Source organism: Protopterus annectens, chromosome 15.part0 (assembly GCF_019279795.1).
Source record: "Protopterus annectens isolate FY-2018-M chromosome 15.part0, PAN1.0, whole genome shotgun sequence".
Taxonomy (NCBI): Eukaryota; Metazoa; Chordata; order Ceratodontiformes; family Protopteridae; genus Protopterus; species Protopterus annectens.
The window spans coordinates 611531341-611545147 of NC_056749.1; the positions used below are offsets into that span (position 1 = coordinate 611531341).

General features: G+C 42.0%; 1 protein-coding gene across 1 annotated transcript in view; it reads left to right on the forward strand.

Moving 5' to 3' along the window:
* The window catches only part of LOC122789954 (transcription initiation factor TFIID subunit 9-like), a 340646-nt gene that overhangs the window by 106313 nt on the left and 220526 nt on the right, over positions 1-13807 (forward strand). The window contains exon 4 of the mRNA XM_044057454.1: positions 11482-11616. Within this exon, the coding sequence (XP_043913389.1) occupies positions 11482-11616 (135 nt within the window). The remainder of the gene's footprint in view (positions 1-11481; positions 11617-13807) is intronic.

Genomic DNA, 13807 nt, shown 5'->3' on the forward strand with positions numbered 1-13807 from the left:
CTTAAGTACATATTGTATCTGTATGTCTAGTAACTGTTAGTGGAGCTTTTCTCCCCGGGCCTCTACTGAAAATGGACATGTATCCAGTTGGACTAGCCCAGTCAACCAATGTAAAATAAAAATAAAAAATAAATAAACTGTTATAGTGTAACCAAAGGCAAGTGCTGATGGCCAAGAGGAATGCCTACATTTTTGCATGAAACACAAGAAGGAAGAATAATAGTGGCTGGGGTATTAAATTTACAAGAAATAGATAGGAATAATATTGATTCAACAACATTAGTAAGCAAATTATTCACAACGTATGTTCAGGAACAATTGCTTCAGATTGTACAAAAAAAAAATACCAAGAAATGAACATACTATACATTGTTTGTGTTCCTAAATAAATTACTGTCATTTCATATCAAGTTTTACCTATGTTAATGTGTAGTGATCATGGAATTATAAAGATTAGTTTGTTGCTAGATAATTCTGCCAAACTGAAATCTAAACCAATGCACAGAAGAATAATAACAGATTATGTATAAGCAAAACAGTCACTATGTAAATCTATTTGGAGTGATGCATTCAGTGGAAAAACTACAAAATGAATGTGGAAAGTTTTGAAAGAGAAATTGTTTGAATGCAAAAAATAAAAATAAAAAAAATGTTTAACATTAGGATCTAGGTACACACCATCAGGAGGATATATTTCCATAAAACAAGATACTTGGTCAAGAAATGAAATAGGTCAAACTACAACTTGGAAAACTGAAATATACAAGGTAGAGAAATAAGTTACGCATAGTGTGAGACAAGAAGAAGAAAATTTGAAGCAAATGTATATAAAGATCTTTGACATAATAGGAACTCATTTTATAGATATATAAGATATGGAAGGGGTAAATATATACAAATTGATAAACTCTGTGTAGATTCTAAAATTTATTCTCCGACACGGTATAGATATATTTACAAAATCTTATGGCTGCACAAGGAGGGGGGGGTGACAAGTTGTCCTAGTGACATCCAGGTAACCTCAGATAATTAAATCACATTAGATTATATTGAAAAAGAACTAAGCAAACAGGATCAAAACAAAGTATAAAGTGAAGACTGAATTAGTAATAATGACCTGAGAACATTTCAAGAACTTACAGTTCGATTATATCTATTATTTACTAGGGTTGTGTAAATACAGGGAGATTCCTCAAGATTGGAGATATGCACATATTAAACCTAACTTAAAGGGAAAAGGGAGTAGGACAAACCCAGAGTCATATAGACCTTTGTCTACTTTCATGTTGTGGAAAGATAATGGAGAGGGTAATATTGGCCAAGTTGCACATAAAAACAAACCAAAAAAAAAAAAAAAATGGTTCAAAATCACCATGGCTGTAAGACATAATATTTTATTCTATTTTTATTCAACTGAATAAGCGTTTTCACGACCTAACAGTCACTTCATCCGACTCTTAACAATATAAACACATGCTCCCTATTTAAATCAAAAACAGCCAATCAACAAATTCCACTCAAATATGCAAATTGTTTAAAAACACATATGCATTTAAACCACCTTTGTTAATACATATAAAAACTAACATAAAAACAGTAATAATATAAAACACCACTTTTCAGTTATATAGATAGATACATTTTATATATATATATATATATATATATATATATATATATATATATATATATATATAATGTGTGTGTGTATGTATATAATGCATCAATGTGTATGTATATAATGCATCAATGTCAATCTGCATCCAGGTGTTTGGAATCGCCAGAGAAGGTCTCAGTCTTACTCTCCCAGCTAGGGTTCAAGTTGAACCTTCTGAGGTTGTGCCTGACACTCTTGCAAAGACTCCTTTTCCTGAGTTCCTTAATTGACACTGACAAAATAATGGCCTTTCTCATTGGAGACACTTTCCTGTCCTACCAGACAGTGTTTCAGGAATTCTGTTGGAGGAATGTATCCTCAGCAAGAGATTTCCTAAGGATTGTAGGACTGATGGTATCCATGATTCTCATGACACTAGTGGCCATTCACCATGTAAGGAGTATTCAGTGGTATGTACGAAATTGTTGGACTCGGCACCTATATTCCCTGCAATTCCAGCTGCTGGTGCTACCCTTCTTCAGACAAGAGTTACAGTGGTGGAGAGCACAGATGAGCATCAACCCTAGTCTTCTCTTTTAAGTAGTTGTTCAGCAGAATGTGTCCAGACAGATTTACCCATCTTTGCTTGGGGAGCTGTGACAATGGGAGTGCAAGTCACTTGGAGACCCAAGGATGCAAGAAAGTGCATCACTATCAAAGAAATGTTGGCAGTAATCCACACCTTGAAAGTCTTTCACATGTGGACTCTGTCTTCCTGTTGTGGTTATGGGCAATACCACAGTGCTGTGGTACCTTAACTAACAAGAGGGGTACAAGGTCATACCTTCGGTGCTGATTGGCAGTGATGGCCTGGGATCTGGTATTACAGCAGTCTCTGACTCTTCTGGCGTCATACTTCCCATCAGAGCAAAACTTTGTGGCAGACAAAGTAGATCCCGGGCAGACCCACATGTGTGGCATCTCAAGGCAGTGTCATTTCATGTTCTAGTCCAGTTTCAGAACAAACAGCTAGATAAATTCTGTTCCAGACATCCTTGCAGTCAAACTTGGAGGACAGACGCATTCTAATTCCTTGGTGGGAATGTTCCTGTATGCATTTCCACCCTTTTCATTGATTCACATGTACTTAGAAAGATTAAGAAAGAAAATGCCAAAGATCATTGAGGTGACCCCCTCTTGGCCCAGGCAGTCTTGGTTCTTCCTTCCAGTGGTAATAGCCAAGGGCAATTAGTACATATTCCCTCACACACTGGATTTTCTAACAGTCTTGAGGGGTGACTGATGCACCCTAATTTGGCACAGCTACAACAGACAGCCTGGATGATTCAGTCTTGACTCTGTTAGGGTACTTTTTTTCATGAGGATGTGCAGCAGGTGTTAAAGTAGGCCAAGAAACCTGCTACTAGAAAATTTTATCTTTACAAATGGATGAAGTTTTCTAAGTGGTGCTGAAATGGTCCCTTGAGGTTAACATCCTTCTGGTTTTGAAATGTTTGTGTGAACTACTTCAGGATGGCTTATATGTATCCATTAATGTGCATTTAGCATCCATTTCTGCTAGTCTGCCAATGGATTCCCCTCTTCTTTTTGTAAAACAGTTAATGAAAAGAGTTTTGCATATGCAACCCTCTAGCAAGCTTATTCCACCTTTGTGGGAGCTGAGCTGTGTCCTGGAAAAGTTGACATTGCCACCTTTGAGTCTGCTGCTCAGGCTGACCTTAATGTAGAAAATTGTTATACTTATTGCTGTGACATCTGTAATGCTAGTTACTGAACTGCTAGCACTCATGATGGGACGGCCTCACCTTGTTTTCCACAGGGAAAGTGGTCTTAGAATTCATGCTCAATCAGGCTGTCAACCTCTCTGTGTTCTTCCCAGAACCTAAAAATAAGTGAGAGTGGATCCTTCATGTCTTGGATGTGCATCAGCAGCTCAGGTACTACCTTGATGCAACAAAAACACTTCAGGAAGGTTGAAAGGCTTTTTATTTCCTACCAAGGAGTAAAGAAGGGCCAGCTTGTCTGTAAGCAAACCATTTGCACTTTGGTTTTCCTCTTTTAACACTCACCATGGCAGAGAAAATCCAGGCAAGGTAAAGCACATTCCACCTTGGACTTTTCCTTTTGGTGGCATATTGGAAAGGAGTGGACTCGAAGCATTCTACAGGCAGCAACTTGGTCCTCTGTACCTTTATGAAGTACTACAAGCTGGATGCCCTTTCTAGATCTAGAGCAGGCTTTGCCAGGACCATTCTCCAGGGGCTTCTGGACCCTTATCCTTCCAGGTTGGGTTAGCTTTGGGAATCTAACCACATGCCAGTAAGGCAGTGTGTTGAATGTAGTACAGTTGTATACATTCTACTTACTTTTAACAGTAGATGTTCATATATCACACTGCTTTACTGTTAGTACCCACCATTACCCCGTTTGTACAAAGTTTGGTGTTTGGGTTGCCACAGCCTTTGTTGTGTGGGTATGTCTGTGTGTGTGTGTGTGGGGGGGGGGGTTGTGGGTGTATGTGCTTTGTTTTTGTAGGTATTGGAACAGTAGTTGTTCACAAAGTTTGTGTTTCCTTCTCTTCCTGATGCACCCTAGAAAACTTAAAGGGTTCTGTCTGTGGGTTTGTAAGACTGTTCCTATACTGCCAGGTGATTCGTGTATCACACCCACCGATACAGTGTGGGAGGGACTCTGAGCTTTAGTAGTCTGCCAGAGGGAGGGTAGCAGAGCATTACTACCCATATGCCAGAAAGGCAGTGTGTTCTACGAATGTGTACCTTTACAGTTAAGTAGGACTTTTGCAACTATACTTTTCCCTTTAAGCACCCTCAGAAGGAGGACGCTGAGATTTTTCCTCCCTTACATACTTAAGTGGTGTCTCTCCCACTTGGACATAATTGCATCAGTGATGTGAAGGTGTTGGCTGATGCCATCTTCGTGTCTTTTTTGCTAGAGTTAATGAATGCTGCATGCAGTACTTTTTGCTTTACTGTTAACTGTTAATGATGTTCTTCGTGTTTCACTGTTGCAGTCATTACATTTGGGTAATCTGCTGGCAGGTTGCCCTCAGTCGGCCTGAATTCCAAAATCTTGGGTTCTCCGTCGGTTGCTGTCTTCTCTTCCATGACGTCAGGTCATCAGGGGTATAAAACATGCAGCCGACGCCACTTTCTTCAGTCTTTCTTGCCGCGTGGTGCCCGAAGCAGAAGCATTTCGCAAGTGCCAGTCGGCCGACTACTGAAATGTTTGAGTTTGAGTTTCAGAACCGAAGTCTTCACTAAAGCTAAGTACCCCATTGGGGAAACTTTTTTTCTTGCTTTTTACCGATGTCAGAAAAAGTTAATAATTGTGTTACTTGTGGGAAGCAAATACCTCGTAAGGATTTCCATTTATACTGTATTCCTTGCCTAGGCCCTGATCACAACGTGCCTGGCTGTCGGTTTTGTGCTAGATTTAACCAACGCACTATAAAGCGTCATTATATTTTTGCATCTAAGTATTTTGGAAACAGATTTAACTACCGAGAAATGTTGTTGGATAGCAATCCAACTACCGGCATACATAAAAAAAAAACGCAAAGAAAAGGACAGAGAAAGGCAGTCGTGATCCAAATCCGACGACGAAGCTTCTCCTAAGCCAGTCGCCAGTTCGCCGGTACTCAGTGAGGCGCTTTCACAGCCCCTGATACCCGCTACTTTTGAGTCGCAGGCCTCTACCGACACCCATGTGGAGTCTGGCATGCCGCAAGATACTCAAGGTATTGGACCGACAGATGCATCTCCCTCAGGTGGGTCCGGAGCCGCTGAGCAGGCACTGGCTTCTGAGGGTGTATTCAGACCACAACATTTTTATATCAAACCGATGAAAGCTGCAAAACCAAAGGCAAAGACATCTTCTAAAACTAAAAAAACGACACCTGAGCCACATGCACAGGTCTCTATGCCTAAAAAACAGATGATCAAAAATGGCTGAAGACCTTATTACCTTGATCAGGGGTACCCATCCCCCTCCAGATAAGAGGCCTAGGCAAGACACTGACTATGAATCTTCAGATCAGGTTTCTATTTCTTCTGATTCCTCTTCTGATCAGGAATTATCTTTACCTCCCTATGAGGATTCTGATGCTGAGGAGTCTTTTCCATCTGCATCTCCTCCTGAGGATTATTCATTTGGAGAAACCTTGCATACTTTGAGGGAGCATTTTTACTGGGAGAGTCAAGACTTCTCAGAATCAAAAAAGAGGCTCAGGGATTTCCTCCTTCTCCCTCAGCACAAGCCTTTAGCCATTCCCCCTGTTTTAGACATTGTGGATGATGTGTTTTCGGAGTCAAGCCTGACCCCTGACTCCTTACCTCCGGCTCCCAGTAAGCCTGACAGATATTACAGTGTCCCTGACTCATACATTTTTATTTAGAAACCCTGCTGCTGATCCTGAAACTATTTCACAGGGTCCAAAGGGAGTTAAGGCCTCAACAGCAAGAAACCCTACCCCCTCTGACAGAAATTCAAGGGCACTGGACAGATGGGGGAAAAAAGGTTTATACATCTGCAACCTTGGCAATCAGGGCCTTAAACTGTCAATTTCATATACTTCAGTACCAACAACATATTATGGGATTGCTGAAACAGAAAATGATGTTGATTTCAGAATGTGCAGAAAATAAGGAATTGCAGGAATTATTGCATGCAGCTGAACAAGTTGGAAAGCATACTTTGCAATGTGGTTTTGATTCTTTAGAGGCCTCCTGCAGGGCCGCAGTTACTGGATCTGTGATTAGGAGGCATGCCTGGTTAAAGGAACAAAATTTGCCTGATCATGTTAAAGCTAAATTGCTAGATGCACCTTTATAGCATGATTCTCTGTTTAGTATTAAGGCAGAAGAGGTTTTAAAGAAAATGGAAGACAAAGCTGAGTCTATGGAAACTGTTAAAGATTTCTTACAAGTGCAGCCACTTACATTCAGTAGACACTGGCCTACAAAAAATTGGTCCTTTTCTTTGTCAGACAGAGCTCAAAGGAGCAAATCCAGACGCCCTAAGGGTTCCAGGTACCAGGCTCAAGACTCATACAGGTCAAAGCAATGGGGCTTCTCCACCTCCAAATCTGGAGGAGATAAAGTGCAACCCTACAGAAAGCAATCCCAATGACTTTCCTCTGCCTACACCAAGCACTTATCTTTTGGCAGCACCCATAGGGGGAAAATTAGCACTTTTTGCTTAAAACTGGCAGTTAATAACCCAGGACAAGTGGGTACTAAACATCGTGTCACAGGGATACATATTCCATTTCCACACTCTGCCAATGACAAATGGTTGGCCAGATCTGCCAAAAAAACAATGGGCAGAGGCACAGAAACAGGTTACGTCCCTCATGGATATGGGGGCCATTCAGACAGTACCAGAACGGGAAAAAGGTCAAGGTTTTTACTCAAGACTGTTCTTGGTACCCAGAAAGGACAAGGCCTGGTGGCCAATACTGGATTTATCTATTTTGAACACATACCTGGACATTCCAAAATTCAAAATGCTCAATTTGCAACAGCTTCTGCCCATGCTGAGCAAGAATGCTTGGCAGGTGACTTTAGACCTAAAAGAGGCATACCTGCATGTCCCAATAAGACAGTCGTGCAGAAGATACCTCAGATTCAAGGCTGGCTTAATGCATTACCAATTCTCTGCACTGCCCTTTAGCTTATCTATTGCGCCCAGGGTCTTTACAAAGTGCCTGGCACCAGTAATTGCATTTTGCAGACAAAGAAGTATTCAAATATATCCTTACTTGGACGACTGTCTCATTCAAGCAGAGAACAAGGACACTCTTCTACGACACCTGGCTTTTGTGAAAAGGCTTCTAACATGTCTAGGGTACACAATAAACGAAAATAAATCACAGCTGGTACCCTCTCAAAAGATAACATTCCTGGGTGCAAGCTTGAATACAACTGCCCAGATGGCTTACCTCATGCCAGACAAACAAAGGCAACTGCCTACTTAATTCAAACTGATGGCAAAAAAACACAGTCTTTTGCAAGACAAATTCTGCAGGCTCTGGGCTTCATGGCATTCTGCATCCTACTAATTTCATATGCAAGACTGCATATGAGGAAACTTCAGTGGTTCCTAAAAAGTTTATGGAGTCAACAGTCACACAGTCTGGAAACAATGATTCCTCATTCCCTGCCTGCAACATGAGTTTCTGTGGTGGGCAAAGGCCTGTCACCAAAACATGGGACGGCGCTTCACTCTACCCCCTGCCAGCCAAACCTTAACAACAGACGCATCAGATTATGCCTGGGGGGCCCACATGGCAGGAAGATGCATTCAGGGCATATAGGCACCAAATCAAATGCATCTACATATCAACCAGAAAGAGATGCTAGCTGTTCAAAATGCCCTAACAGCCTTCAAGGACTTACTTCCTCCAGGACAACTACTGATAAAGACGGACAACACCACAGTCATGTGGTATATAAACAAGCAAGGGGGTACCCACTCATACCCCTTTTGCAGATTAGCCACGGCACTGTGGGACACAGCTTTGACCTACCAAATAAATTTTCAAGCTCAATTCCTGCCAGGAGACGATTTAAGCAGAAACCTTATGGATCCTCACGAGTAGAAACTAAATCCACAAGTCTTCAGCATGATAGCAGAGAAATGGGGGAGCCCAGAGATAGATCTATTTGCCTCTCCTCAAAATTATCAACTGAAAAAATTCTGCACAAGGACTTATCACAGACAAGCATGGAAATTGGACGCCCTATCCTTCAGTTGGAAAAACCTATCCATTTACGCCTTTCCTCCTCTGCCTCTTCTACCCAAGGTCCTCCTAAAAGTCAGACAAGAGAAGCCAAAGATGATATTAATTGCCCCAGACTGGCCCCGCCAATACTGGTACCCAGTCCTAAGGAACTTGTCTCAATACCCAGCTTGGACCTTGCCACAAAAACCACAACTACTGTCCCAGCAAAACAATCAGATCCTGCACATTCAACTACATTCTCTGAACCTGGCAGCATGGCTAATCCTGTAATCATACAAATGACACCTCTCAGTAAAGCTGTGATGGATGTCATTATGAAAGCCAAAAGGCCTAGTACTAGAAAATCTTACGCTGACAAATGAAAGAGATTCTGTGCTTGGAATCAAGCACAAGGAACTGATACAGCAGAACAGCATATTCCTCAGATATTACAATACTTAACTAATATGCTTAACAAAGGCCTTTCTTTCTCATCAATCAAAATCCATGCCTCTGCCATTTCAGCTCATTACAATACAGAGCCGCCAATCTTTTCTCATCCTTTTACTAAAGCAGTATCTTAGAGGTGCCAAAAATTGAAGGCCTCCTAGAAAATCACCATTACCTGCATGGGACCTCAATTATGTGTTGGAAAAGCTCACTCTGCCTCCATTTGAACCAACTGCTACCGCTGATATAAAGTTCTTGTCATGGAAGACAGCTCTGCTACTAGCAATTACTTCAGCAAGAAGAGTTTCAGAGCTACAGGCCCTCATGGATGTAGAGCCTTTTTATCATATTTTACCCAGACAAGGGTGTCTCTGAGGACAAATCCTACTTTTATGCCTAAGGTCATTTCCAGTGTGGCTCTTAACCAAACAATTCATCTGCCAACTTTTTATCCAAATCCACAGAACAAAGGGGAGAGAATTCTGCATTCCTTGGACGTACACAGACCGCTAAGAATCTACTTGAGCAGGACTAAAGCTCTAAGAAAAACTGAGCAATTACTAGTGTCATATGCTGCAGGATCAGAAGGAAAGGCTATTTCAAAGCAGACAATTTCAAAGTGGATAAGCCATTGCATCCATTTCTGCTACTTACACCATGGCAGACCTGTGCCCAAGGGCATTAGTTCTCACTCCACCAGGGCTGCAGCTACTTCAGCAGCCTTTCTCAGAGGAGTACCAACCAAGGACATTCTAGAGGCTGCTACTTGGAGTTCTGTTCACACCTTTACAAAGCATTAACATTTGCCTCTCTACTCAAGTCCAGGGCAGGTTTTGCCACTGCAGTGCTGTAGGGCCTTATAGCCTCACCTAATGCTGTTTAGCTCCAGCCTCCCAACCATAGCTTTGGGATTCTACCCAAATGTAATGACTTCAACAGTGAAACACCAAGAACATAGTACAGTTGTGTACACTTACCATAAATGTAGATGTTCGAGTGTATTCACTGTTGCAGTCCAGGTTACCCTCCCGCCATCCCCCTGTCATTCTACAATTTATCTTTCCTTCTCTATCTTCTACAAACTATGTGGTGTATTTGCTTGTAGGTGAAGGTGAAGTTTATATTGATGCATGTGTGTGTGTGTGTGTGTGTGTGTGTGTGTGTGTGTGTATATATATATATATATATATATATATATATATATATATATATATATATATATATATTTATACTATTGCTACCTTTTTGGGGGCACCTGACATCGGGGGCAAGAAAAACTAAAGAAAATGGCGTCTGCTACATGTTTTATACCCCTGACGACCTGACGTCATGGAAGAGATGACAGCAACCGACGCAGGACCCAAGACTTTGGAATTCAGGCCGACTGAGGCCAACCTGCCAGCAGATTACCCAAATGTAATGACTGCAACAGTGAATACACTTGACCATATACATTTATGGTAAGTGTACACAACTGTACTTTTCTCTGTACTGAAGTATTTGTAAGAGGCATAAGGATCTGCAAGAAGCATGTTTCTTCTAAGTGCCTTTAAAAAAATTGGATTTTTCTTCCCTTCTTACATATTATATTCTTGATTTATTCATGCTGTTTACTTTTGTATCTGTGTATTCTAGAGTCCTCCATCCATATATTTATAAAGCACTACAACCTGGATTCCTTTTCCAGGCCTAGATCAGGATTTACTGTGACTTTTGTCTGTGGTCTCATGGGCCCTTGTTCTTCCTCCTCCCAGGTAAGATAAAATATGGTAGTCTAACCACAGGCTACTGCAGCTGAAGTTAATACAGTTGTGTAAATTGCACTAACCTGTAACAAAAGATGTTTGAATTTTTCACTGCTGCAGTAGCCGCACCTACTCACCACCCCTCTTCTTTTATCAAGTTTTTTTTCCTCGTATATAGTTCTTGTGAGATGTATATTGAAGATCGGTGGTGTTTGTATTTATATTGTATTTATTTTTATAACTTGTTCAGGATGAGTTACTCATTTTTTGTTGAAGGGAAGGAAGTATTGAAGATTTATCACTCTGCGTGTTTATATAGCTCCCTCCAAAATAGGTTCAACCTATAAGCAAAAAGAGTGACCGTGTTGAGGTGGGTGAAGGCTTTGGGAGACTGGCCAATTGCTGTATCCTTGGCAGGAGGCTTTTGCATTCGCCTCACAGTAAGACGCTGTCTGGTTTGATTCTCAGCTAGAGCGTCTTCTGCGTGGTGACATGCATGAATGGGCGTACCTTCGTTGAAGGTTGTGCATCAGGGCTGGCAACTCGGCACGTAAAAATCAACTGCCAGTCATTAGCGGACCAGAGTTCCGCTGTGGCGACCCCTAACCGGGAAAAGCCGAAAGACACAACAACAATTTGATCTTCTAATGTTATAGGTAAGTGAAACTTGCACAGCTGTACTTTGCTTCCAGTATTGACTTTCTAGTTTTACTTTCTGCATGCGGTATTTAGGTGAAGCCAGTTGTTGATGTATGTTTTATGAGCTTTTACACTTGTAGCTGCTGTATGTAGAATCTTTAATTGTATTCAGTTAAACAATGCTCTACATGCAATTTCCTCAAAGTTTATTAAAAAATAGTAATAAATAAAACTGCAGAACTGAAATCACAAGCAAAGAGTGAACATTTCTCTATTGTACTTTTAAGTTTTTGTTAGATATTGCAAGACAGAAAAATCAGAACCCTCTGCCATTGATTAAACCGTATTCTGGGCCTAGACTTCCTCCAGACAGATATTGTTTAACAGCGCCGAACTACAGACTCAAGCCTCTGCAAAAAAAAGTAAGTACACATCTGTTACTCTTCACTGAAAAGAAAATGTGTGTGTGTGTGTGTTTATTTATGCATATATAAATGAGTGTGTCTGAAAGTTTCATTAAAGCAGTTTGTATTAAAATGCGATTTTAAAACTCAGAAGTTTTCTCCCGGCTTGGCTTCCCTAACATAATTGCTGATGTCCTTCATGGATGCATCTGCAGTCATAACAACTGGGTTGTCCTGTCGTCAGGCAGCCCTTCAGTCGGCCGGATTCCAAAGTCCGGGTCCGGCTTCGGCTGATGTCGCACTCCACCTGACGTCATCTCTGTTGGCCTTCGGGTATAAAAGCATCAGCCGACGCCATTTTCCTCAGTCTTTCTTGCCGCGTGGCGCCCGAAGCAGAAGCTGTTCGCTAGTGCCGGTCGGTCGGATCCAGAGATTACTTCTACCGAATACTACTTCGAAGACTTCTAAAGCTAAGTTTGGGGACTCTTTCTTGCCTCAGCCGATGTCAGAAAAAGTTAACAATTGTTTAACCTGTGGGAAACAAATACCTCATAAAGATTTCCACTCTTACTGTCTGCCTTGTTTAGGCCCAGCCCACGACGTAGCAGCCTGTTCGGCCTGTGCTTCTTTCAACCGTGGAGCGCTTAGGCGTCGGTCGGAGTTTGCAGAACAGTTTTTCGGTTCTGTTTTTGCGTACATTATGCCGTCGGATCCTCCGACTACCCAATCTACCAAAAAACGCAAAGATAAAGACCGACACTCGCGGTCCGCGGTTTCGGCCGAAACCATGGTTAAGCAAACCGCGAGTGTCTCGGTTTCGGGCGAAACCGAGAAAACTGATCAAAGTACAGCTGAACCTATTCCTACAACTGAGGCCCCTGCTACAACTCTTGAATCGACCTCAGAAATTTTACCTACTACGGTGGTTGACTTATCAGACACCATCCCCTTGGATGTCTCTACCCCAGCACGTGGTGCTGCTAGGCCTCCAGCAGCCATGTCCATTAAGGCCTTCGCCAGGGCTAAAGCAGCCAAGACTACTAAAACAGTGCCTGTTAAACCCCCCACATCCAGGCCCTCTTCTAGTTCTCAAATGCTTACTTTGGCAGAAGATTTATTTTCTTTAATTAGAGGATCTCAATCTCACCCAGACAGGGCCTCTCAGCCCCCAGAGAAGAGACCTAGGGCAGAGCCCCCTGAGCCAGTGTCCTCTGATGATTCTGCTGATGAATCAGACATAACTGACCAGCCAGAGGCTCCCTTCTCCATTTTTGAAGATTCTGATGCTGAAGAATTCATTCCAGCTGCTTCCCCACCAGAAGAATTCTCCTTTGGGGAAACCTTGCATGCCATGCGAGAACAGTTCCAATGGCAGCAACAGGATTTTTCAGACTCCAGAAAAAGACTTAGGACCTTTTCTGCACCTCCCACAGCACAGGTCCTTAGCTATACCTCCTGTTCTCTCTGTGGTGGATGATGCTTTCAATGATGTTTGCTCCGCTCCAGATTCTTTACCCCCAGCCCCTGCCAAACCAGACAGATTTTACAGGGTGCCAGATACTCATCACCACCTTTACAAGGCCCCACTTGCAGACCCAGAAACTATATCCCAGGGTCCCAAGGCAGTAGCTGCGACCATAGCTAAAAACCCTATTCCTTCTGAAAGGGAAGCAAGGTCATTAGACAGATGGGGTAAAAAGGTCTACACTTCAGCTACTCTCTCAGCTAGAGCTTTAAACTGTCAGTTTCACATGATACAATACCAAGAGTTTATGCTTGATCAGTTAACTAAAAAACTAACCACTGATGAATCTCCTGATAAGAAATATGTATTAGAGATGGTAAATAACATACAACAGGTTAGCAACCATTCCTTAAAATGTGGCTATGATGCACTGGAGGCTTCATTTAGATCAGCCATGACAGGCACAGTGATAAGAAGGCATGCATGGCTAAAGGAACAAGCTTTACCGGATCATGTGAAAGCTAAGTTGCTAGATGCTCCTATGGACAAGACAAGTTTGTTTGGTACACCTGCCCAGCAGGTTATGAAGAAAATGGAAGAAAAGGCAAAATCTGTTCAAACTGTTAAAGATTTCTTGCAGGTTCAACCCCCAAGGTTTAGCAGGAACTGGCCTGCCAAAAATTGGTCCTTTCCTGACTCCACAAAATTTCAAAGGGGCAGGAATAGGCGTTCCAGAGGCAGAAA